The following is a 25,811-nucleotide window of genomic DNA, read 5'->3' as shown; positions in this document are numbered from 1 at the left end:
CGAAAAGCGTTTTTCCCACCAGTAATGAGCATCCACTCACCTCTCATATTAAATGCAAGCAGTAGACTGTTAATTTCCTCCATTATTTTTGTGTCAGTTTTCAACAGTGTATTGATGAGCAGTTCAGTCCTATACCTTTAGGGTGTGTAACTGCCTAGAAAATTGAACACCACCACTACAGTGCTCTCATCATCTAACATACTTCTTGCCTTATGGGAATTTGCAAAAACATGAATATGTTCAGAGGGAAAGGCAGGACAAGCTACATTAGGTTTTAAAGAACATAATCCATGCCATGATGAGGTATATTCAGTGGCTAATCTTTTTCTTAGTGAATTGCTTTCTGAAGTTTTGGTTTAAAGATAAAAACAACAACAAGGAACCCCAGCTAACTCATGGTAATCAAGAGTCTGAAATTTGCAGCCTTGAAATAATATTTTAATAAAGGGCAGAAAATTGTGGCTTGTAAATTAAATAACAGTAAGGAAAATAGTAGAACTTCTAAAACTGTTAATAATGTACTCAAAGCCTAAAAATGTAATAATAGATTCAAAGCAAGAAGCAGATTTATAGGGAGATTCAGGCATGTGGAGAGGTGCCCAGTATTGGCCTCGTTTCCTTTTTCATTCAGGCGTTTACCGCGGTATTGCAGAAGTGCTCCCAGCCAAGAGTAAAGGAGAGCTGCGATGTCAGAGCAGTCTGACGGGCCAGGAGTGTGGGAGCCGAGGGACTGAATCCTTGCCGCCCTCAGGAATTCTTCATGCAGAGCAGGACAGTGCCGACAGCAGCTACTGGGGCACCCCATCGAGCCAGTAATTCATGGCTTTAGGTCACTTCTTTTGGCTGGGGGGAAACGCAGCCCGGAGAATGTGAAGCTACACCTCCCCTGCCTCAGGTAGCTGCCCTACCTAACCAGCAGTTTTGTGGTTATGTTTTTCCTGTGCTGTGCAAGAGACTCGGGCTTCTCTCTGCCTTGTTCAGGCCTCTTTCACAAGCAGCAGGGCATCAATCACTCAGCTTTGTTTTGCACTCTTGACACCTGCAGCTGAAGCGCTCCTTTTGGGGAAAGAACAGTGTGGAGGAGAGCAAAATCTCGCTTTCCTGATAGAGCTGCAGAGCAAAGCCTTGAACTGTGCTCTGTAGATACCCAACAAACATCAGGACCGGCGTGCGTCAGAGGCAGCCATGCATGGCAGGCCTCCGTGAAGAATTAGGGTTCAAGCGCTCAGCAGGCTTCAGCTGGGTTTCCAAGGGCTACAAAGTGAGTGGTAGCACAAGCATCTTTTGCGTATCAGCCTAACCTCATCTGAGAGTTTCCCAGGCAGTGCAAGCAGGGCTGGGTGAGCATCAGACGCTCCCTGGGTTGTGAGTCAGCATGAACAACAGCATCATCTGGGAGATAAGGGGCATCAGTCATTTACTGAGCATCACCTGCGTCTTCCCATGGACACAGTGGCTTCTGTCCTTGCCTGGACGTCGCTTGCTTAAGCACTGCTTCAGGTCCTGCTGGGAGCCCCTGGCAGGCCAAATGGCACCCATGCATCTCAGAACCTCAGAGATATTTTAAGGTCACTTAAGTAGCCAGCCTGTCTGCGAAGGAAGGGTCAGCTACTGCGCAGGCACTGCAGGGTAAGCGATTGCAAAGAGCATGTACTCAAAAAGAGTTTGGCCTGGGGTAACTATAACTGGTAGGAGGCCCAGAAATACTGCACTCCTGTCATTAGCTTGAACTCTGTTTGTTTAGAGCAAGTCCTGAAAAGCTGAAGATTTCCTGATAGACTCAATGGGCAGGTCATGGATTAGGGACACCTGAAATTTTAAAAAACACAAACCACTTCCTACTGCAGGGTGATGTACTTTGAATAGGCGTGTACGATCTGTGCTACAGGAACAATATTTCAGGCATGTTTCAGAAAAAGAATTACTGGGGTAGTCTTTATTATTATTCCTTGTCTGTAAATCCAGGTGCTGTCTTTATGATCAGGCAGGGCTTAGTGGGACAAAACAAAGCTATAGAAATAACATGATACAGCTTTTCTTCAGACAAATACCATTACAGTTTTAAGGACGAGTGTTTTGAGGCCTTCAAGAAGCTGTCATGCGTTCTGTGGGGAATTGTTCTCTGTTCTGAGAACATCTCTCCAAGGGGAAGGGTACCAGGATGGCAAAAGCATAGAGCAAGCATTCCAAATTCAGTAGCAATGCTCATTATGCCAGTGCATCTCTTGTCACTCACAGTAGTTGTAAAGGCTTCTGGCACAGGACGCATAAAAATTCGGCCGTGTGACCAAGAGCTGAACTGAGATGGCACAGCCAGAAGAAGTGCTTAGGTGTTAGTGCTGGCTGACCAGCTTGTAGCCAAAAGGACATTATCAAAAATACTTCAGCTATTCTTTAGTTTTTCATTATGTGGAACTGGTTTAATTTAGACAGTAGAGATTGTATTTTAACTCTTATTAAGAATAATACCGTTTCTTTGTTTCCACAGATATTGATGAATGTGCTACTGGGAGAGTTATCTGTCCACGATTTAGGCACTGCGTCAATACTTTTGGAAGCTACATTTGCAGGTGTCATAAAGGCTTTGATCTAATGTACATTGGAGGCAAATACCAATGCCATGGTAATAACAACTTATTTCTAAAGTGCATGTAACAGAGCTGCATATTCTAAACTGAAATTGATGGTTTAAAGAGGAATGTTTGCTTAATTATGGCTGAAAATTTGAAGCAGGTTGTTTTAGGTTGCACTGCATCTCTGTTTTAGGAAAGAGTGGATTATAGAAATAGACTGTGAAAAAGAAAGCCTATGTTTGGCCCCATTCTTGTAACTGGTTCTCCTGTGGAACCTAGTGGGAGAGTAGAGCTGATGACTGCAGGAATTCCTTTCTAAAGCCTTTGTCCCCACAGGTTTCACTGTGCACAGGCAGTTGCAGATTTGGAGCAGTATATGAGCTTAGGCTATGTCTGAGCTGTAACTCAGGTGTGCTCTGTAGCATACCTCAAGATCCAAGATAGGAAAATGTGGTTGGAGCACACCCCAGCTCCTTCCAACCCAGGCTACTGAACTTTCCTTCCCCTGAAGACAGGTGTGGAAAAGGCTGGGCCTAGGAAATAACCTGGTTTTGTCTGGACGTGAGACTGGAATGCAGTGTATGCCTTTCAACAGAGATGCTCCCAGGTCCCACCATCTTAGTTTCCCTGGACCTTGACTAGTTATGATCCGTTCACTGAAAAAAGGATCACGTGGAGATAATGAAGCATTGCTTTATGTTTGTTTAAGTATATTTTTTGAGAGAAATCTCTACGCAGAGCACTGGAATTTGGAGATTTTTGCTTGGACCAGTAGCAACAAACATGGAAATAATATACAAGATGCTTGAAGTGGTTTCTACTTGATGTAGAAACATCTATACAGATGTATAATAGAGGAAGCATTTTATGAAAAAACAGTTTAATACCTGTGTGATTAAGAACATACATATTTGTACACTCAGTTTTTCTTTTCTTATCATGTCACCTTCAAGAAGTGGTTATTAAAATTGTGATCTTCATGATCTCAACTGCAATCTACCCACACCACATCACTGAAGCTGATGCTAAAGTATAAGCTGAGCAATACCAGAGTTGCACAATAGTCTCTTTTACCCTGATGTTTCTATCATTGCATTGATTTGTGACTGTCTCTGTTCCTTTTTGCCTTGGCAATTCAGTTTTATTAAATTTTTCAAAATTAATAATATTTCCCTAATGACCATACTACTGTTTGTGTTTTTGCAGAGATAAGCAGAAAGTAAGTTTTTTTAATGTAAATGATTTTTTTTAACGTAACTTTCTGTTGCAGATATAGATGAATGTTCCCTTGGCCACCATCAGTGTGGTAGTTTTTCACGATGTTACAATACACCAGGATCCTACAAATGCAAGTGTAAAGAAGGGTACAGAGACAATGGAACAAACTGTATACGTATGTAATGCTCCTTTTAAAAAAGGAATTCTGAAAGTAAATGTGTCCCATGTTGTAAATGTTGACATACAGCACTATCAGGCTCATTTTCTCTTAACTATTTTTAATACTTCATAAGGGACCAGGGAATGTAGTTAGAGTTTTCTGAGTCTTAGCATGCCTTGGTAAAAATACCTTTCCCGAAGACATTTTCATAATTAGAAAGAAATTCACCTCTCCCTATTCACAGCTTCATTCTAGAGATTGCTTCAAGATGAGAACTGAGTAAGCAGGGTAGGTCTGGTCAAACAGACCTAATATTACTCATACCCTGTTATTATGTACACTCTGCCACTGGCCCATTTCAGCAGCTCACCCCAGCCACTCCCCACTGCTTCCCAGATGTGAGCAGAGCTGAGAGGGAGGATTTCTCTGGAAGCATTCCCTGTTGGAGAGTTCCCTTCCTCACCTCTCTTGGGAGAAGCAGCTGTCCCCCTTGGTACAGAATAGGCCATTAGAGCTCCCCCATGTTTGACATCCCTCAGGACTGTGCAGCTCTATGACATCTGCTGAATCTTTTTGAGGACCCTGTGTTCAAACATGGGTTCTGGTCTTTGGTGACTCACTGATCTCTTTAAAGAGCAGTACCATTGTGGACTTGTTGCCTTTGGCTGTAGCAGTCACAGCTGTCATGGTAATGTGATCTGGCTAAGGTGATCTTTCACAACCTGAGTGCTTGCAATTATATGTGGATGCACTTCATGTGTTACTGGGACATAGTCCTAAAGTGCATTTTATATTTTAATATACTCTAATATAAAGAGCACAGGGTATTCGAAAGAATAGTAATAAACAGGCTGCCAGAGAGAAAACCTTTTTACCTGCTGTCATCAAACAATTCATTGTTTAACAAACAGTAGTTCTTAATTTTAACTGTGTGTTATACTTGAAACAATTGTACGCAAAATTTGTGACTAGAGTTCTCATTGGGGTTTTTAAGATCTCCAGTGAGATATAAAAGGCTTAGTAACAAATAGAAAGTTATAAATAACAAAACAGATGTTCTTGGATTTCATGTCTGCAGAAACTCCCCTTCTGAAACCAAGTTAAAATTTGTTGTCCTGTATGAAATACTGGGGGAGATGGTACTGTAGGCACTGTCACTGTGGTGTAGGTGGTGCTCAGTTCACCACCTCCTTTTTGTGGAGGCTGAAAAAATGCCATTTACTTAGTTTCCTGGTGTTAGCAAAGGTAAAGATGTAAATGAAGGCTATTGGCTTAGGTTCAATCTCTGTAAAATGATTAATGCTTATTGATAAGGAGAAAAGTTTAGAAGAAGTGGAGAGGTCTGAAAGATAACTTTCGTAAGCCAAAGGTATCTGCCCATCCGTAACCAAAATGGTTGTAACACTGAAGTCTTACTAAACTTGCCTCCGCTCCTGACTACAAACTTGACCAGTTTAGAGAGCTGCTTAACACGCATCTTCCTGTCCATGCTCTTTTACTAACAGTGCTTTTAGGTAAGTTTTACCACCTCTGAAAGAGTTGATGCTTGGGAGGAGGTGAGGGTGGAAGTCTCTTGGCCTTCAGTCATTCTAAATCATCTCTAAACTGCTGTAATGAGAAGTGCTATCTAAAGGGATGTGATAATTCAGCAATGCTGATGCTAAAGTATGTTTCAGATTAGTGGAAACATTTGGAAGAAGAAAGATTATTTCAGCAAAGACTCTCCATGTCATAATGAAACACACTGTTAAGTTTCTGGGGCAAGACACTCAGATGTCCATTTTGGTCCTGTTTCGATTCTCTTTGCAGTTATTCCTAATGTTATGATTGAACCACCTGGTCCATATCGTATATTCAAGGGCAACAGCACGCTTCCTAAGGGAGGCAGTGGTATAACTAATAGGATTCCTGGTGTTGGAGGCACAAGGCAACCCCTCAGACCACCATATGTACCTGCTATTGTTACAGAAAGGCCGGTGACCAGGCCAACAACTCGTCCTACGCCCAGACCAACAACTCGACTGACAGCAAAACCAACCACTAGGTATGTGCCGGTGACAACAAGGCCAGTGACGAGGCCTCCGCCTCCACCACCACCTCAACCTACAACGTTAAGACCTACACTACCGCCACAAAGAACTCCTCTGATAACAACTGAAGAGCCTTCACATGTTCCCATTGAAACTACATCTTCCCACGGAATTCGAGATGACAACAGGATCCAGATAGATCCTCAGAAACCCCGCGGAGATGTGTTCAGTAAGTAATTTTACGTATCCTTTCATATATCAGAATTGTAGATACAGTGAGGTGAAAGCATGCACTGTATTGTTTGGAGGTTTTTTGGGAACACTTTATCGGTGAGAACAAAACCACAAAACTGAAAGTGTTCATATGGTAAAGCTGCACAAATAATTGTGGGGAGGAAATTTTGGATCAACTCAACTAAAAATTTCAGTTTTTCTTCCTGAAATTATTTGTGACCATATCGTCCTGTATAAGTGCTTAACCTAATTACGCTTTCAGATGAAAGTTTTGGGGAACGGAAGACATTTTATTGAAAAATATTGAAATGCCACATAACTCATAAATACTTAAAGGATTCAAATTCAGGGAGTTCAGAATCATTCTTAGACAGCATATTTCCTTAGCTTTAAGAACAGTAAGAAATGGGACCATATCTGATTATTTAAAGACTCTGTTATGTTACCTTATTGTATGAATTCAAATAGTCTTGGATGTTTATGACTAAGCAATGGCAAAATTGCATAAAAATAACATAGGGGCTAATTTTATGGACTGCGTCTATGAAAATAGGTACATGAAAAGCTTAAGATAGTAAAGATTCTCATAGCATGAACACATGTCATTTTAAGAGCTGCTCTGAAAGCTACAGCACCATTTCTACACCAGCTTTTGTGCATACCACAGAAGACATTACTGGCACATGCAGAATTACACGTCTGCCAAGAAATAGTCAACACCCGATTTCATCTTTAGTTCTGCCGCTAATTTTAGAGACGGGAAGGGTGTGCTGCATCGGCCCTTCTCCTTTCAACTTGTACAGTAAAGCTGCTGAAGCAATGTAGTAGGAGGAAAAGTTTGCTGTCTCAGAGCAGGTGTATAAGCAACGTGGGAGTTTTTTTCCAGTTGCTTTAGCATCTATGCGGTAACTTCTTGGACTGTGTTCTTTTAGGTCATTACACAGTGTAATATTTTGTTCCTTGTAAAAAATGGTTTGTTTTCCCTGCTGACATCTTATCTGGTGTAGACAGTTTGATAAATTTGAAATGGAGACAAAAGCTGTCTTAGAATTTGGGAAGATAAATCCTGGTACTACTCAGAGGAGTGTGCTTTTGGCTTTTTCAAGGTTATTTTTTAAACAATCTGTATTCAGTTAAAATATAAAAACACTTTTACATAACATTCTAAAAAGAAATGTAGTAAAGACTCCTAAAACTTAATATAATGGGAACCAATAATTAAAAATACAGAATTCTGTGGAAATTATTCTGGACTCCAGCATTGCGTTTCCCAGGCTGTCTCGTGTTGCAGCTGTTCTCTGGGATTCTAAACCAGAGGGGTAGTTTTCAGCTATTTTCATGAAGTCATAACAATCATCTGTATAAAGCTTATTACTTACAATTCGTCTTTCTGTATTGTCCCTAGAGGCTCAATTTTGAAGCTAATGCTTTCAGTACGTATGCTTGAGATAGAGGGGTGTGGAAAGCTGGAAAGTAAAAGAGTTTGTTTTCTGACTGTAAGCTTGCATTATGGTACATACAACAAACACATGAAAAGCTGATCTCTGCTAAGTGTTTCTCAACTGTTTAGGTCAGCTGCCACCCTTTGAGGTTTGTGATGTACATACGTAGCTTCAAAGGCTTCAGCGCACAATACAGCAGGATTCCAACAGGTCAAGCACCAGCAACCGTTACTGGCTTCACTAGGTAATACAGGGACAGATAGCTCCTCAGATGAGGTCGATAGATATGTGTCTCGAGTCCCATATTATTTCTTCTTCTATCCCGTGCTAAAGAGATACTTGATATACACACATGTGTGTGACATAACTGTGTGGCAGAAGTCTGTCCATCCATCTCTGTCCGTCCATCTTTCATGACTACTTTGAAAGTAGGATCTAGGTGGTGGTCACTGGTGTCACCTCCCACTTTCTCTCCATCCGGAGGTATTTTTTTGGTGAGTGCACAAAAGCACTTGTTTAGGATTTGAAAACTACAATCAGGTGCAAAACAGTTCTGTTCCAGAAGAATGCGCTGCCTTGTCAAGGAAAGCATTGCTGTAGAGTAGGGTGTTACTTTATCTACTGGGGAAGGAGTAAAGTTACGTTTCCTTATGTGGGACATCTAGAAAAACAGGTAGAAAAGTTATAACCACATACATTACTACAATGGGATGTGCGGGGCATGACTCAGCTCGTCCTCGCCTGCTCCGAGACCTGCACTTCTGAGGATAATACAGAGATACTCAACAAATGTCATCACACCAGGGGTTCAGCAGCATGGGAGCATTGCTGCCAGGCGCCGAGTTCCTGGCCCTTAGCTGGGCTGCAGAACTGGCTGCATGCGTGCTCTTGGCCGGTGGCAAATGCGAGGTGAAGTGCTTTAGCTCAAATGCCTTTCGTGTTAGCTTATAGATGGCATTTGCCAGGTGGGTTAAGCTTCAGGTTCCTGCTGGCGTGCTGCAGGCCAGCCCTGCCCCTGCTCCGTGCCCATGGGTCGCTGTGTGCCTGAGTGTTGGGCTGCAGCTGCTCTGTGTGAGGCACCGCAAGCTCAGAAAGGCAGCGCTTCCACCAAGTGTAAGCCAGGGCCTCTCAAAAAGCATTCCTCACAGCCAAACACAATGTCAACGATCATGATGTTAAGATAATACGGAATTTTAAACTGAAATAACTAGTAACATTTAGCTAACCTCTGACATGCTGCTTATCTGCTGCATGGATATGCCAACATCCCCCCCCTCCACCTCCAAAAACATTTGTGGATTTTTCACTTGCCTCTATTTCTTCAGGGAAGGGGCTCTTTCAGCTAATTCCTTCAGAACTGTTGCTGTTTTAATCTCACCCACATCAGACATCTTTGCAGTATTCCTGGGTTGTGGATATAAGTTAATTTCATTTAGCTTATGCTGAGCCTCTTTAGGTTCATTTCCCCACATCATCTGCTTCTCCAGTTGAGGCAGCAGAGAAGCTCAAGAATGAATTTGCGCTGTGGTCCCCATATGCCTGCCTGAAAAGAGAAGAGAAGGCCTCCCTCTTGGCCTTCCTTATTTGTTTCCCATGGGAGAATGCAGGCAGCAATTCAGTCATCTTACAACACTTACAGTCTTGAAAAACAGAGGAGGAAATTGATGTTAGATCCACCCAGATCATGAAGTAGGACTTCAGTTTTGTAAAGTCTTCAGAAGAGTTACGGTGTCTTCTTAGATGGCTGCTTCCTTGTGTGTCGCCAGGGGCTGTTGTGTCCCAAAATGTAGTGTTTTGTCACACAAGGATGGGCAAAACCCAGCACAGACAGCGGCTGCTGGCAATTCTGATCTTCCAGCCCTTAGCATCTGCTGAAGACCTCAATATTTAAAGTTGTGTTTTTAAACTGTGTTATCTTGTGATGCATGGACTTTTTCCTTCCTTTTTTTTCTCCCTCAGGCTCTGAAGCCTTAGCCAGACTTTGACAAAGCAGCATGACAGTAAATGCTGCTTTGCTTAGCTATCTGAATAGGTGGGACTTCTGTTAGGCAAGCCATGGGAAAAGGGGTAGCTGGTGCGCTGCACACTGATAGATGTCCTAGTGCACTAGGCCAAATCATGCAAACATCAGGTGGTCTGGGATTGGTCCACACCAGGAGAGGACACATGCCTGGGCAAGTGTACTTGTTTTCTGCAAGCATCTCTCAAATTTTAATTTTTCATTTTTTGACCTTTTCCTGAGCTTACCTTGGTAAGCTGCTGCTCCCTATTTTCTCCCTTTTTTGTTATTTGACCTGCCGTCCCACACGCTGAGTAAACTTGTCCTAAGTTTTCACTTCAGAACACTCTTGAATGTGCTGCTCAGCCTGAAATCAGCTGAGGACCGGTGAAATTGGTCTGTTCAGTGGTGACAGAGGACAAATGATAATAGTGCTGATAACTTTATTTAAATACCTTTGCAATTTTTGAAAGGTATTGGGTTGTTGCATTTCTTTAGATGCTTTACCCCTTTTCTAAAAATGCCTGCAGTGACTTCGGGGATCTGCTTTTTCAGACAACAAAAAAAAGAGTATTTTTTTTAAATGGAATTTCTACACTTGGCCTTTGAACCACTTAGTCAGATGCAGACAGTGGAATCTGGCACCAAGGATAATCTTCTCCTGATATGGATATGGGGGGAATGGCAATGAGGGAGGAATGCAGCGATGGCTTAATATTTAACTGTTTCAGGCCTGATACAAACTACAGTGAAGTACTGAGGAATCTTTTCTGGTTACTCGGATAAAGCCTCTAACAAATAGAACGTACTCAGACTGTGAATTTCTGCTACGATCGGGATCTGGGTGATAAGCATTAAGAGCATAAACTTAAAGACCAAGCATAACACTAGATATCAGCAGCAGAGCAAGAACAAAACCCCTTATCTGTATTAAAAGATAGTTCAGCAATTTTCCTTCTTAGCCCTTAGTGGAGCTGAAAAGATTGGAATTAGGAGACTTTTCTCATAACAGCTATTAAAAAAATTTAACGATTGGATTAAAACTTGATTCTTTCTGCTCCCCCTGAAAAGTTCTTACTGCAGTAAATGCAGTTATGTGATCCTTGAAGCTGTTGAAAAAAGGGAAATGTTAAAATCAAAGAATGTGGGTTTTGTTATTTCTTGGTATCATTAGAGTAGCATCATTTTACAATAGCATTTCATTTGTCTTCACTCTTCTGGCATCTATAAAATGTATTTGTCTTAATATTTAAGCATTAATATAGGCACTTTGTTCCTCTTTGTACTCTGAAGCTAAATCATAATATCTAGGACTCTTACAAATCACACCCTTCATCAATCTTCCAGCTAGTTGTGTCCCCAGTTCTGATACACAAGCTTTTGGAGACTACTTATTTTAGCTGTGCTTCCCTGAAACTCAGTTGTCACTCTGCACCTCCTGAATAGCTGCTCATAGAAAAGCAGGCCGGTTACTTCTCAGAAAATCTTCTGGGAAAATATATAAGATGATGTTTGATTTAGGTCAAAGTTAATGAACCTTGTAACTGCCTGAGAAGTGCAAGACTGGACTTGAGAGTGGTTGCACACTACCACCATCCCTCCCCTCTTATGCAGATGGTACTGTTAGAGGGTGGGACAGTCCATGAAAGCCCTTCCTGAAATAATTCTCACTGCAGAATTTGAGTATGCAGAGTTTAAGGCAACATATCCTGGACACTGCAGGCATACAGATAGAAGGGTGAAGTGTACCTCTGCGTTGCCCCTTCTTTTTAGCCCAGCATATATGGAAGTCTTCCCTGGAGGAAAACAGGACATATTCTTGTTTACTAAGTCTGAGTGACCTCTGGACTATCCTTCTTTTTAGCTATTTTCTACTAGTTTTGTGTGAGATCTCATCACTTGTGAGGGGTTTCTGGAAGTGGGATTTAAAAACTTGCAATCATAACTATTCAGTCAAAAAATCTTTGTCCTTTTTTTTGTTGTTGTTTTTTTTTAACAAATGGGAAACTTGGTCATGATTATTGTGTGGAATGGAATTGCGTAAGAACACAGTTTTTGTTGCAAGGCAGAACACTGCATTAGTAATAGTAGTAACAATTTCTAATAACATGAAGCGCACTCCATGTTTTGTTTTGGTTTTGTAACACCAAAACAGTGATTATTCTGTAGTTACAAATAACCTGACATGTACACACCATCTCTTACACTTCCAAACTCAGCAATTAGCAAGTAAATGAAAAAAAAAAGTCCTACTGTTTTTCCCAAGGATTAAAGAGCTGATAAGAAATCAGTCTTCTGCAGTTATTAAATGTCCTGTCCGTTCCCCCCCCCCCCCCATTCATGCATCTGTGAAGAACTTTGCTCATGAACTTTGAGAATATGGTAGTGTTGATGTATTGGCTCACTCAGAGCTTATAAAATTCTCCAAGAAAAAGAAGCCAAGTTTATATTTAACAAGATTTATCAAACCATTGAAGTTAAGTGAAAAGCACAGTGATACGCTATATAAAGTACACAGAAAGGGCTTGGAAAGCTTGCAGAAAATAATTGTGCCAAATGCTTTCTCCCACGATCACCACTCAACGTAGTAGTCGTCGTGGCAAAATGAAGTGTACACATGGGTTTAGAGTCCCACATCTCTTACGGTAACTCTTGCTTCGTATCAAGTGCACATTCCTCTAATTGGTTCTGAGCACTGAAATGACTGGTTTCAAGTTCTGCAACACATTCTTCTAGAAGTTCATAACAGCAGTGTTTAGAACTTTAGGGAATAAAGTTTTGGAGAAATACCTTTTTGCAGAGCTTTAATTATAGGCAAATATATCAACTTTCATTTAGGGAATGCTTGTTACAGATGTAACTCAGATTTGTAAAAAACAGCAGTGCATTAGAAATGGTATTTTAGTCAGTAAACTGAAGTAGTTTGGCAAATAAATTCCCAATATTTCTGCAGTATTTTCCGAGGGACTGGAAAGGGGATCCACAGGGCAAGCGCATACCTTGGAGCCCTGTAACCATCTGCGATTCTGTGGTCTGAGCCTTTGGTCCCCAGGCAAAACTTAAGGGGCAGGGGAAGAACAGGAAGATACGGAGGTGTAGAGTGTTAAGTTCAGTGTTAACCTAGATGAGAAGAGGATATGGGCATCCCGTCGCTGGTGTGTATGGTGATGGCACTGTGAGGTTCCTCGCAGGCTGGAGTCCTCCTGCAGCTCAGGGAGAGGGCAGCTTGCTTTTCCGTCTGTTGCTGTGGCTGGCCAATTTCCATCCCTGTGCCGTGTGGATGTGGCAGAGGTAAAGATACTTCAAGAAAAGGCTGCGCGTCCATTCCAGACTAGCGGCTACGGTCCGTACGTATGCTGCGCTCAGCAGTTTTGAAGCGGACTGCCGACTTGTTCTTCGTAGCGTAGGAAAGGAACGGTATCTTTTTTTTCCTTAGCACAGTCCCAGAAGAGGAAAAGCAAGGTGATAGTCCCTGGGGGTGCAGCATAGATATGTCTCGTGTGCGGGGACTGCTGCATTCCAGGGAGCAGCAGCCTGCAGCGCGGTTGTAACGCCAAGGCAGAAGCTCCGCTGTGAGGGCTTGTCTAAGGCGAAATTGCAGTCAGAGCACTGTCCTGCCAGAAATGACAGTAAGTAACTTACAGGATGCTGTTAGTTTTGCAGGCTTTGTAAGTAAATACTCCTACAAAATTTGCTGTCCTAGGTGGCTGGCAAATTGAATTACCAGTTTTTAATATCCCTGAGCAAATCCACTGCAGCTGAATTTAAATGGTGCCAATAGCTGCCGTGTGTACCACAGCGGCGGTGGTCTAGGCACACATAGACAGTTCACACACATACCTACTCCGTAAGCTACTGCTCGTGCTTCTCCATGACTATAATGGAGTTAGAGCAGTGTAAGTTACGTGTCGTAACAGCTTACACTGCCGTAAGCACCTCTGTGCAGGTGTGACTATAGCTGTATGATGGGCTTGTTTAACTGCCCTGCCTACATGTTAGATAGAGCTCTTAGGAAAGATAGCAGTATACTGCTGGGAGGGATTAAGGGTGAACGATGGTTTTAGAGCATTCCTGTTTCGATATTTTGCTGCCTGAGGTAAACAGATTTTTTTCTTTATATAATTTAATATAGTATTTGTGCATAAATGTACTGCAGGGTGATTATTGGCCTAGGTGGTGTGGATTGTGCACATTTGTAAGGTTTCTTTCATGTTAAATCTCAAAAGTCTAATCACGTAAGCAAAACCACAGATTAAACAAAGCAGCAAAAATATTATTACAATGTATCCTTAAAAATTAACAGGCCTTTACTACCCCAGCCAACCTAGTCCTTGAGGCAGTTTCAGCATTAATATCCTAGACTGCAAATAGACATAATCCAAAATCTACAAAGGATTAAAAAAAACCCCAAAATGTAATGATTCCGAAATTACTATAATATTAAGGAGTTAATGAGTTTCCTACAGACTTCAAGCTTTTTATTGATTTATTTTTAACATACAAAATTTCCATCCAAGATCTGTGGCCTGTAATACCACTTTTAAAATACATTAGCATTTGGTCGACCTTTTGTCAGGCTGCTTATTCTGTCCTAATTCCAAAAAGCAGGAAGCTACTTCATTCTTATTTTTCGTTCACCTCTGTCTTCTGGCTTCAGAGGAGCTCTTACAGCAGCGCTATTTACGTGTCCTAGTGCAAAAGAAGTTCCTTCTTGCCTTTGATTTGATTTCCTGAAAGCAACAGTCCTATATTTCAGCTTAGAATTGTAAATCATCTCAATACTTCTTGTTCTTGCTTGCCTAAGAAGACTATAGAGACATTAAGATACTTATTTTAGCACTGCAAATGGAAAACACGTCAAGTTTTTAATAGATAAGGCCCTTACAAATACCGTGTCAGATATGTCTATAACATCTCAGGACGTGTCTGAAACACACCACTACTGTTATTAATTATGTGCTAGACCTGCCTCTAAAAGAGGAATTTCCAAGACAGCTCTATCCAGTGCAATCTGTTTATCTCTAGTTGACAGCTGTCCATCAGGCATGACATCAGTGTGTTATTTCTGGAGACTTAGACGGACTGGCACAGCGTCTTCAGAAGTAAAAGTGGAACTCTTTGTAGCCACCTGACTTTGGCAGCCATTGTTCCCGCAAAGAGCTCTTAAGTTTCAGGTTGTCCTGCCTGCTGAATGTCTAATAACCTCTGGGCCTGTTAATCACCAAGAGTGTCCTTCTTGCAGCTGAGAACAGCAGCTGAAGGACAGACAGACTGTGCTGGAAAGCAAAAAGTATAATTACAGTTGAATTCCAGCTTCCACTAGAGCTCCTCCTTCTGAACTCTCGGTACCATCCTGATAATTGTTTAGGGAGCTCTAACCCTTTGCAGATAGCCGGAGGTACCTTCAGCTGTGTTTCGAAGGTGAGGTGCGTGTGGGGCCTCTTCCGAGTACCACTGCCCCCTGTTGAGATTCTCCTATAAACATCTGTAGAAGGTGAGTGGATCAGAAAGTTTGAGCAAGGGCTTTAATGCGGCTTTATTTTATTGAGAAACCACTATCTTTAAAAGTGCATTTGGAGGGGAATAGTGTGCTTCAAGGTTAAAGCTTCCCCCCCCCAGTTAAAAAGGAGCTTTCATTTGGAGCCTCTAGCAGATTTAGAATCACCTTTTGCAGTGCTCAGATAAATGTTACAACATAAATCATAAATCACATAGGCATAAAGTTTATGAATCTTCATGTCAAATATAATTAAATATATTGAGTTCTCCAAGAAAAGCACAATGCCCAGAGCTGCTCTGCTTTTTTTTTATTAAAGATAAGGGAAGTAGGTCACTAACTACCTTTATCTCATTCATTTCTGAAAAACTACTTTTCTCACAGTTCCACGCCAGCCTGGAGTGAGCAATAATCTGTTTGAAATACTTGAAATTGAAAGAGGGATTACCGCTGATGAATTCGAAGCAAACGATGACCCAGGTAAAGATCACATCTCCTGTTCAAGGCCTAGGGTTTAGGAGTTTTTTGAGATTTCTTGGGGTTTTATACATTTTTACAGGAGTCCTACATCTTATGCCCCTTGTTTAAACTACGCATTGTGAAAAGAAAAAAAACCCACCACCTAAGTGAATGTTTATAGTTTTATTTCCTAATAGATTTAGCAGAAAAATATTGTGAATTGTTAATAATATTAGCATCCTTTTTATTGTTTTAGTATTTTTGTAGATTCTTTTTCTAGTTCCCCTTCTGCTGCATTTAATTTTCATATTTACTTGCTAGTGTCAGCAAGTAAAGGGAAATTGCTGTAGTTCCCCAACCAACGCAATCCAAGTCAGGTTTTTTTTTTTTTTAACCTTCTGCTCTGTTCTGCCTAGGTGTGCTGGTACACAGCTGTAATTTTGACAGTGGACTGTGCGGATGGATCAAGGACAGAGATGATGACTTGCACTGGGAACCAGTGAGGGATGCGTCAGGTAAGATACCTGTGTACGATCACAGCCTGTAGTTGAAGAACCACCCAGGCTTGAGGTTGATGACAGTTCTCATGTTACGACAAATTTACACAGCTTCTGTTCCCTTTAGTTCCAGGGTATATTTCACACCCACACCTCTTCTGTGTATAAAAATCAAACCTGAGGATTCCCAAAATGAAAGAGCAATTGAGAACTTGCATTTTTATCATAGCTGGTATCTTTACAATAGGAATGTCTCTGGAGGAGTGGTAAATGTATTCAGTAAAAGACTATCTGTCTTAAAAGAACCAGAAAGAACAAAAATGTGGACTAGAAAACAACTTTTATTTATGGTGAAACAAAGCTTATTTTTCAAACCACCACGCAAACTAATTATTTCCATATTACTAGCAAAACTATAGAAAGGGCTGGAAATAGTCTTTGTTCTGCTGCCAAATCTAATGTTCTAGTTTAACCTCTCAGTTTGATTTTATTGTATTCTACTCTAAGTTACCACAGCCTGTGTATAGGAAAACTGTTAAATAACTGGAAGGAAGGTGCTCATAGGCAGAGACTTCTGAAAAATGGGTGTGTTAGGGATGGTAAAAAGCGACCTTGCAGTGAGTATTAGAGGGGAGTGTGTACTAGCCACTTGTAGGGTAGGAGAAGAGTAGCATTGGTACTGGTGGTCAGCCAAAGCCGCACCCCCTCCCACTGGCGCACCTCTGCCGGTGTAGTCCCAACAGAACTTCACATCTACGCTGCTGGAAGTCAGTTGTATTTTGTCCCCTGTTGATTCTACTGTCTGGCACTGGGAGGTTGGCCGTCCTTGCCTGCATACCCTTCCCCCAGCAGTGCTTGCCCCACAGTGCTTGCTGGGGATTAGACGCACATCTCTGGCTCCCCGTAATGATGGGATTACTTCATACCCAGACGAGCAGCCTTTGAAGTGCACAATGCTTACATTATGTGAGGGGATGGCAGACTTCGGAAGGAAATGCGCTCTCAGGCAGTAAAATCTTACAGGTTAAGTTGAGGGAGAGTGAGGGCACTGAGAACCATTTTCCTTACGCACCACCGCATCATAGATGTCTGTCCTTACACTACCATTGCTGAGACGGTCATTTGCCGCCGCAGCGGGTGACCTGGCACCTTTTTCAGGCTGTTTAGCTGGCTAAGTGGAAATGCTGTCTTCACTTACTGGGCAGGCCCCCTCCCCACCCACCGGCATGCTCTAGTATTTCCTGTGGTCCTTATGGCACTTAAAAAGTCTCCCGAGTGACTCAGAGAGCAGAGCTCCTTCCTCCTGCAGGTGAGAAAACAGGTAGCTGTCTCCTGCTTGCGGATGGGCGTTTTGAAAAAGATCAAATGTAATTCAAACATCTTTTTGAAACAGTGGATTTAAAAGTGCTTTGTTTCTGAGAAAGTAAGTTGCTCAAAGCATATTCATTAGCTGTACTCAGAAATTGTTGTTAATACATCTTAAGTTCCAGAACTATGATTTTTAACTGGCCCTTTTTTTTTTCTTTTACTTTTTTGTTCTCCTGTGTTGCTTCCCAGACAGGGACAATCTCAGCTTTTTGTTTCCTGTGTATGTTCTGCTGCTGTTGACATAACCTGTTAAAACTAGTCCCTTGAAGTCACCCACCCCCTCCCTCCTGTCTGGAATACCTTGTTGCAAGGATTTATTTTCACAGCTTGTTCCTGAGTGTTTGCTTTCACCTTTCAAAGTTTGCTATTTATTGGTTTATCAGAATCTGCATTTTGAAAGGTGCCATGCTGAAGCCTTAGAAGCTTATCTTGCATGCAGAAAATGCTGATTTGAGGGGACCTTTTCCTGCAGGGGCTTGCCTACAGATGTGTTGGCTTTGTGCTTACCTAAATCTGTTTCCTATTGATTGGATTCAGTCACTGTAACTATCCAAAACAGATGAAGTTAATGAGTCAAGTCAGTACTTTTATAGTGATATAATTGTATCTACAACAAACAGGTGCAGTTATTTAAAGTCTGTTATGCTTATTTTAGCAGTTAGTGACCTTGATGCAAAAACAATGCGTTAAAAAAACCCAAACCCCAAACTAAAACCAGCCCAACCAACTGGATCCCACTTCAGGCCCAAATGCAGATCTGGGGCCCCAGACAGCAGCATACTACTTTGCTTTGTTAAATCTCATTGAGACCAAAGAACTTAAAAACCTATGTAGAAGCAGTGAATTGGAAACAAGGTTGGCTTTCTTTTTAAGTGTGTGACAGGCCCTGGTACATTGTCATTAAAACTCACAGCTTTTGAGGGAAATCATAGTGGCTTTCAAAAATAAAGCTCTGGTTGAGTAGTAGCAGGGCAACAATTTCAATGAAAAATATTCTTCTATTCTATAATTAAGTAATGACTGTCTGTCAAATTACACCCCCCCAATATTTCTACATCTTCGGTTTCAACTAAGGAACCTAAATGCCACCTTTACCTTAAGTTCATTAAACTTGGATTTTTTGACAAAACAAATGATTAACAAAATCAGATCTCATTAAAAAAAAAATCTTAGGTTCAGAGTAAGTTTTTTGTTTGTTGTTTTTTTTTTTTTTAAATTTTTGTTTTTAAAAATGAACCCTCCTCCCTGTGGTAATTTCAGATTTTAAAGTTATCATCCACCTTGCAGAAGTTTAATGAAAAGTACAAATAAAAAATACAAGCGTGGGTTTTCTCCAAGAGGTGAAGTCTCATTCATTGTAGTTTTGAGTGTCTATGTGAAAGGGTGCATGGGACTTCTGGAAGTACATGCCCTTTTTTTTTTTTCCTTTTTTTTTTTTTTTTCCAGGTTTAAGGGGTGTTGCCATACCTGAGATACTGTACTTTTCATGTTCTAGGTGTTTTTATGAAGGCACCTTTACTTCATACATGATCAGAGATAATAATAGGGTTTTGAATTAAGTATATATGTTTACTGACAATTTACCACTGTTAGAGAAGACTTCAGGGAGTGGATCAAATTAACAGCCATTTGGAAGTCTCTACCGTTTCTAGCTTTCTATATCTAATCCAGATTAAGTTTAAATTACAGTTAAATGAAAAGGCTATCCATGTTTTCAGAAATGAAGGAATACATGACATTTTCATTTTCAAAAGAGGTATTGCTTGCTTTGTAAAAAAGTAATTAGATGGGCAATTAGTGGTACTAATGTAAACAGAAGGCCAGCACTGTAACTCTTACCCTGCAGGAGGCAGATGCGTCAGTTCTGGTTCACATTCCAGCAACTATCTGCCTTATTTAAGACTCACTGGACCTTGTGGAGCCCTTTTTTTATTTTTTGATGACTCTTGTGCATTTGGTTCTGCAACATAGTAGAATTAAAAAAAAAGCTAACCGCTTTTTCTTTTGCAGGGGGACAGTATCTTACCATCTCCGACCCCAAAGGCAAAGAAGGAAGAGTAGCGCATCTTATCCTGCCGTTGGGTCACACGGCTCAGGCTGGTGACTTGTGCCTGTCGTTTAGGCATAAGGTGCCCGGACTGCATTCTGGTGCCCTCCAAGTCTTTGTGAGGAAAAACGGCGCTCGCGGACCAGCCGTTTGGGGAAGAAACGGTGGCCATGGCTGGAGACGGACACACATAACTTTACGAGGACTAGGCATCAAGAGTGTAAGTACCAATGCATGTGCTGCCTTTTGGTTTTTGTACAAGAAGCTGAAGACGCTTACGTGGTGTAGCACTGGACTGTTTGTCTTCTAGGTCCAATTTCAGCCTGTGTTTTACTACTTTGATCCCTGCCAATGGAATCACATTAAGGATAAGAGAGTTGTGCATTTTTTCAAATTAGTTTTATGCAAAAAAAATTCCACCTCCAGCAACAGACATATAGGAAATGACAAAATAGCCTGTACTGAACTACCTTGTACAGCCTGTTTTAAGGGAATCACCATGTAGGAAAGAGTAGTCTAATGGACAATGGCATACTGTACATGGATTTCTGAAAAAAGCCTGTATCAAGGTTCCTCATGAACAATGCTTTTAAATAACACAATACCATGAAATAGGAAGAATCATCCCCTGTGGATTAGTAACTGGCTAAACCAGGGCAACGATATTGCAAATAAGTCATTTTTGATAATGCAGGGAGGTTACACGTGCAATCTCACGTGGTTTTATGCTCTTCAGTGTACCTGCAGCTGATCTGGCCGAGGAGGTAAATGATGACATAACTACACCAATAACTCAAAACGGTTTAGTGCAATCAAAAGAAGCTGTCTGAAGTGCCATGGAGAATCTTTTAATACCTGGAAATCTCAGAAACTTTGGGTGATAAACTGATATCAAAAGCTCAGCATTTTTCTTTAACCTCTGCTTAGCCTTGAAGGTAGTTTCTATTTCAGATGTGAAGAAGGGGCTTGGGTGCTTCAGGGCCTATTTTGCTCTGACTTGCATATCAGGGGGCCTAAAAAGCTCACACGTCATAACGTTCGTGGTGGGAGCAGGCTACAACACATGCAGTATGTAGTTCTAAAATTAATATTAAGGCTGTAATTACCACAGATAATTTTCTGAAAACTTTACCTCTGCAGTAGTAACAAACATGCCTGACATTGTTAGCTGTGAGTGAATGTCAGACTGAGAATATGGAAATTTATAACAGGTGAACAATATAGTTGCCACATTCTTACCCTTTTTCGCTAAGTTTAACACTTCTGGCAATCCTCAGGTCTGTCTCACCTGGTAGAGCAGTTCATTAAATAAGTGTGTACCACTAATACATTGTCTGGCAGAAAAGCAAATGAGTTTGAGAGACCCCAGACAAGACCAGTAGTTCCCCTTTGCGCTGTCTCCTGCCTCTCTTGACCACCTCAGCAACAGCTGTCAGCACGGCTTGCCAACTATAAACGAGTGCCGGGCCACAGACCAGAGCTGCCTCGTGGCACCTTACAGAACAGTCGAGTTTGGCATCTTTTCCAGCCAGCATGGGGAGCCTGGGCTGCTGACCTGAACCACTGTGACACTTACTCCAAGGATCAGGGAATGAGAGGAAGCTCTAGGTAAGCAAGGCCTCTGCCACAGAGAAATCAAGAGGAAATATGGAAGCTTTATTTTCTAGCTAATTAAAAACCAAAAGCAACTCAACCCTATTGATTTTAGGGGAGGCCTACTGGAACCCTGAGGAGAATAGGGATGGAGAACAGAATCCTTCATCACGCTTTTTGATGAATTAGCTCTGTGTAAATTATTTTGAAGTACACCCAAAATCACTCATTTCTTAAAAAAATAATTTAGTACATTCAACATAGAGTTTCTCTGACCTCTTCCATGCCTACTCCTTATTTAAAAGTGTGCTTTCAGCAAGCATCCAAATTATTTTTAACTACACAGCTGAATTTCTGATCTATGAATCTGTATTAATTCTTTCCAGTTCAGTGATAACAGCAGACTCTTACAAAGTTTTGCTGCAGGCTTTGAATAATTTCTAAGCCATGGTCAAAACCACTGACTGTATTAAACAGTTCAGGCTTCTGAATCTACAGCAGTAGCACAGGTGAGCAGTACTGACTTACAGGAAGCGTTTCTTAATGTCAGCTGGCCATTCTGTATATCATCTCTGATTTATGCTCCAGTCAAGCTTTGTATTTGTTGAATTTCTCCTACTCAGGCTAAATCTGGACTGCTAATGATCTGCATAAATCCATGCCCAAACTTCTGCTGCCATTTCGTGAGGAGCCAGTGCTTCTGTAGATTACCATGAGTCTGCAAGAGCCAAAATTTGTTAAAAGATGGGTGTTCACACAGCTAAGGGAGCTGCAAGGTGCTTTAGCGATGGACAGCTCCTCTATTAGACAAGATTTTTCAGAACACAGAGGATTTTATGTGTTTGCCATGAGGGACAATGAAAAAGGCACAGAGGTTATATGTAGAAAGTGCCCGAGATTCTCTTACATGGAGGTTCATCTCACTACAGCAGATGGTGCAACTGGAGCAACTCTGTCCTGAACTGCTGGTTTTTCACAAAGACCCTGCGAAAGGGAAGAAGGGAGAGGATCACAAACAGAAAAAACAGCCCTAATTCTGAGCAGAATAAATAGGTTGTTGTGAGTCAGTTACAATTGCCTCAGCTTTCTTACGCTTCTGCTTTCTTACTGTTGAGACCTCTCTCAACCAAAGCTTCTTTCATTTTACTTTATTTTTGCACTCAAATCATTCTATTTCTCTTCCCAGGTTATTTTCAAAGGTGAGAAAGGGAAAGGACAAACAGGGGATATTGGACTAGACGACGTGATCTTGAGGAGAGGACGCTGCTCTGAAGAGCATTAGCAAAGACAATGGACCAGCACAGTCATCTCCTCTAGCCCTTCCCCTGCTATTCCTACCAGGCTTTGAAACAGAACTGCACGAGAAAAAAGAAAAAGTTGGAGATCTGCTGAGTGCAATCTCACTGAAATGTCACTTAAAAACATGGAGAGCATCTTCCAGGATTCAGGAACTCCAACCCTGTGCTGGTCATTTCTAGTAATCCTCACCTCTAAATCATATTTGGTATGTAATAACTTTATCCCCTGTTAAGCCTGGTGAGTGCTCACACAAAGAGCACTTGTCAAAAAGGGAGACTTAATTACAAATGGTGGCAAAAGCAAGCTCCAGCTCAGAAAGGTTTAGTGTTAACTGATAGTCATTGTCTTCCCATAGTGCTGCGCTTTCATTGATGAGATTGGACAGGCAGTGGGATTGATCTAGCTTCACAGTCACCTCAGATTAGTATAAGCCTGGACGTGAACTTTGGCTTACTGCCATTGACCTTTGAAGAAGGGTTTGCTTCATATTAAATAGCATTTATTTTGGTATTGCATCTGTATTAACAAAAAGCAGTTATATAGAATAGGCATTGCATCCTGTAATATTGCTACCGCTGTGTTTTGTGTATATGTGTATGGTTATTAACATATTTATGTTTTTAATATTTACAGACTCTAGTTGCAAGGTAATTGGCAGCTGTGCTTTCTTATTGTACAAGACAGGAGTTAAGCATATTCTTTGATCCTGCTGGTTGTGCTAATAGATACGTTACCAGTCAGTTAATGGTGCTCGTCGAAAAATGCTGTTGCAGTTTTTCATGTTGTAATATGCTGAAGGCAAAAGACCAAACGCTTACCTGATGTAAACTGGCATCTGACAATGCTGTACAAGTTTGCATTTAGCTCAGGAGCAAGCCCTAAAGGGCTCAGGGTCCTGCAAGAAACTCCTGGTTCAGTTGAAGTCTGAGCAGCCTGGAGAGGATGGTTATTATTTGCATCTTGTAAGACTGAGCCTGTTGACACTACCAGGAATGTTCCCTTCCCACAGGTGGCACAAGCCTATGTGTAAGCAAAAAGGGCAGCTGCATTAATGCTGTATGAACAATTCAGACCATGAAATGCCTTGAGTGATCTTTGTCAAATGCCCATATTCCATCCAACCCTTCTGTATATAATAAACATTTTATTCTTTAGAACTAGAACAACTATCAGCTCTAGCTGGAACTAAATATTTAAAAGAACTTTGGACTAATTTTTTAGTTATGTATCATGCATGTGATGTGCAGTTTCCCGGGCAATTCTCTTGTTTGGTTTGGGATTTTTTAAGTGAGGAACATTTCGTCATCGTTGCTGCTAAGAATTTTAAATTTGACAAAGTAATTGTAACTTTTCAGAAAATGACAAAAGAAAGATTGATAAAATTTGTTAGTGGTGCAGCCTTAAAGCTTCAAAAATGTATATATATAAGAAAGAGGTCTCAGATCTTTTAAATACTTAAATACAATGTAAAATAATGTCAGCTTCATGTCATGTTACAAAATCATCATTAAAAAAAATTTCATGTTAAGCCTTGCACAAAGTCCACAGAGACACTGTTGCAAGACCATTAGAGGTCATACTCCAACTCCCTCTTTCTGAGAAAGTACTGTTTTGAAAATATTTTTTCAATTTGTCCCCTAGGACAAAGCACAGTATGTATAGCAGAAGGTTATTTGACCAAACAGATAGTCTCTTGCAAAACTGTATCAACAAACATTTTGGAAAGGAAAAAACAATGCATTTGTAAACATTTTAAACTGTTTAGCTTTGAATATGATCATGATCTTTTTCTCTTATGTTACTTTGTAATATGTCAGAAATATTTGTGAATAGTTGAAATAATACCTTGTCCGTATTTTAAAGTAATCAGTAAAGGAGGCGGTTACTTGCTACTAACTGGAAATCTTGTTTTCATTTCTGGATCAAAAGTCTCAATTGCATTACAGTGAAACGAACCAGAAGATGACAATGCAACCAAAGTGAAGTAGCTAGCGATGCAAGCCTGAAAGAGTTTTTCGCCCCTTTACAAATGGCCCTTAGAACCCAGAATATGAATGAATTCAGAAACAAGTACTCGGGTGCCAGGAGGAGGATTTGAGGTCTCTGTGTTTTATGAATGCATTTCATCCTTACAGTCTAACACTGTAAAGCCTTGTAAGAACCGAAGTCTCAGCTGACTGAGTGGACAGTGAGGTCGTCTGTGTGGCTCTGAAGGAGCTGCTACGGCCGTAAGTCACTCACCTCTGCAGCTGGTTGTGCCGTGACGCTGTCTGGGTCACCTTCTCTCAGCGTTTCTGAAGAGACGAGGCGAGGTCAGTCAGTGGTTCTGTTGTGACGATTCTGCTCCAGCTCTTGCTGCGCCCGCCCTTTCAGGCAGCTCCATGCAGACGCACACCTCAGCCAGGACGGAGGAATATGAGCCTCCAGAAAGAGATGAGTGTATAGCCTGAGGTCTTCCTATGAAGGAGCTTGTAACTGCCCTTCCTGCTGAGGGTTTAATAAATAGGTAACTGTGCCAAACGAAATTCCAGCTTAAATGCTTAGGCAAGCAGAAGAAATTGCACTAAATTAACGTGAACACATTTATCAAATGTACCGTATAACCTCCTGCCAGCTTACAATTTATTGTTTTTAAAAGACATGTTAAACAGTTTTCCCCTAGAAAGATTGAAAATAAAGTTTCTTCATAAATTAGAGGTACCGTCACCAGTGGCAGACTGTTTACTGCATTTGCTGACAGCAAAGCGAGTACAATGGAAGGGACTGATACATTTTTGTTTCCAGGTTCCATGCTGTACAGTCACCTCACCTTTCATCAGAGCCGCGTCATTAAGTCACTAGTGAGTGCTTTCAATAAACACCATTCATTCTGGAGAAAAGCTTCCCTAGGTTTCCTTCAATAAATTACCCTAGACTTGGAGGTCAAAATACTGGTTTTAATATAGTCGGAGATGACAGTAACCACCCTAATAAAAGTCCAGTTAGTCATGAGAAGGCAACCCTGAGCGGAAGAACGCTCATGACAGCAGCGTCCATCATGCTCTGTACTCCTGGAGAAAAAATGCACCGGTAGCACCCGCCTCTAATCCCAGTGCCAGATCTCTCTCTCTATACACCCTGTTACAGGTTGTTCCTCCCTGAAAACAAGGCACAATAATTGTCACAAAGATTGCTAAAATCCGAGACTTTGGATCAAGCTATGCGTTGTGACAGTCACTTTGAAACCTATGCAACAAGATAAACCGCAGCTGTCTTTAAAATTTTAATTGTGAATGTTAGGAAGGTAGAGTCTTCAATTGTCAACTGAGGCCCAGTTAAATCCTATGCAATTTTTGTTTATATAGATCTGGATCTCAAACACCAAATTATCAAAGTTTTCCTGGTAGTTAAAACAC

At 41.2% G+C, this 25,811-nt stretch overlaps 2 protein-coding genes across 5 annotated transcripts in view; one reads left to right on the top strand and one right to left on the bottom strand.

The window, feature by feature from the left end:
• The window catches only part of NPNT (nephronectin), a 52,477-nt gene extending 29,241 nt beyond the window's left edge, over positions 1-23,236 (top strand). For 2 of the 4 annotated variants that reach the window (XM_049815465.1, XM_049815467.1), the window contains 7 exons: positions 2,489-2,623; positions 3,844-3,966; positions 5,761-6,210; positions 15,538-15,633; positions 16,029-16,127; positions 19,488-19,744; positions 22,304-23,236. In XM_049815465.1, the coding sequence (XP_049671422.1) occupies positions 2,489-2,623; positions 3,844-3,966; positions 5,761-6,210; positions 15,538-15,633; positions 16,029-16,127; positions 19,488-19,744; positions 22,304-22,399 (1,256 nt within the window). In that variant the 3' untranslated portion in view covers positions 22,400-23,236. The remainder of the gene's footprint in view (positions 1-2,488; positions 2,624-3,843; positions 3,967-5,760; positions 6,211-15,537; positions 15,634-16,028; positions 16,128-19,487; positions 19,745-22,303) is intronic. The other 2 variants (XR_007507873.1, XM_049815466.1) reach the window with 2 other exon arrangements.
• Positions 23,237-23,363: 127 nt separating this feature from the next.
• Positions 23,364-25,811, bottom strand: part of TBCK (TBC1 domain containing kinase) — a 147,996-nt gene continuing 145,548 nt past the window's right edge. The window contains exons 36-37 of the mRNA XM_049815463.1: positions 24,658-24,903; positions 23,364-23,436 (exon numbers count right to left, since the gene is read on the bottom strand). The gene's annotated coding sequence lies outside the window, so the exon portion shown is untranslated. The remainder of the gene's footprint in view (positions 23,437-24,657; positions 24,904-25,811) is intronic.

This window comes from Accipiter gentilis, chromosome 12, assembly GCF_929443795.1.
Source record: "Accipiter gentilis chromosome 12, bAccGen1.1, whole genome shotgun sequence".
Lineage (NCBI taxonomy): Eukaryota > Metazoa > Chordata > Aves > Accipitriformes > Accipitridae > Astur > Astur gentilis.
Note: the sequence above shows the minus strand (reverse complement) of the source record. Positions and strands in the feature narration are given on the sequence as shown.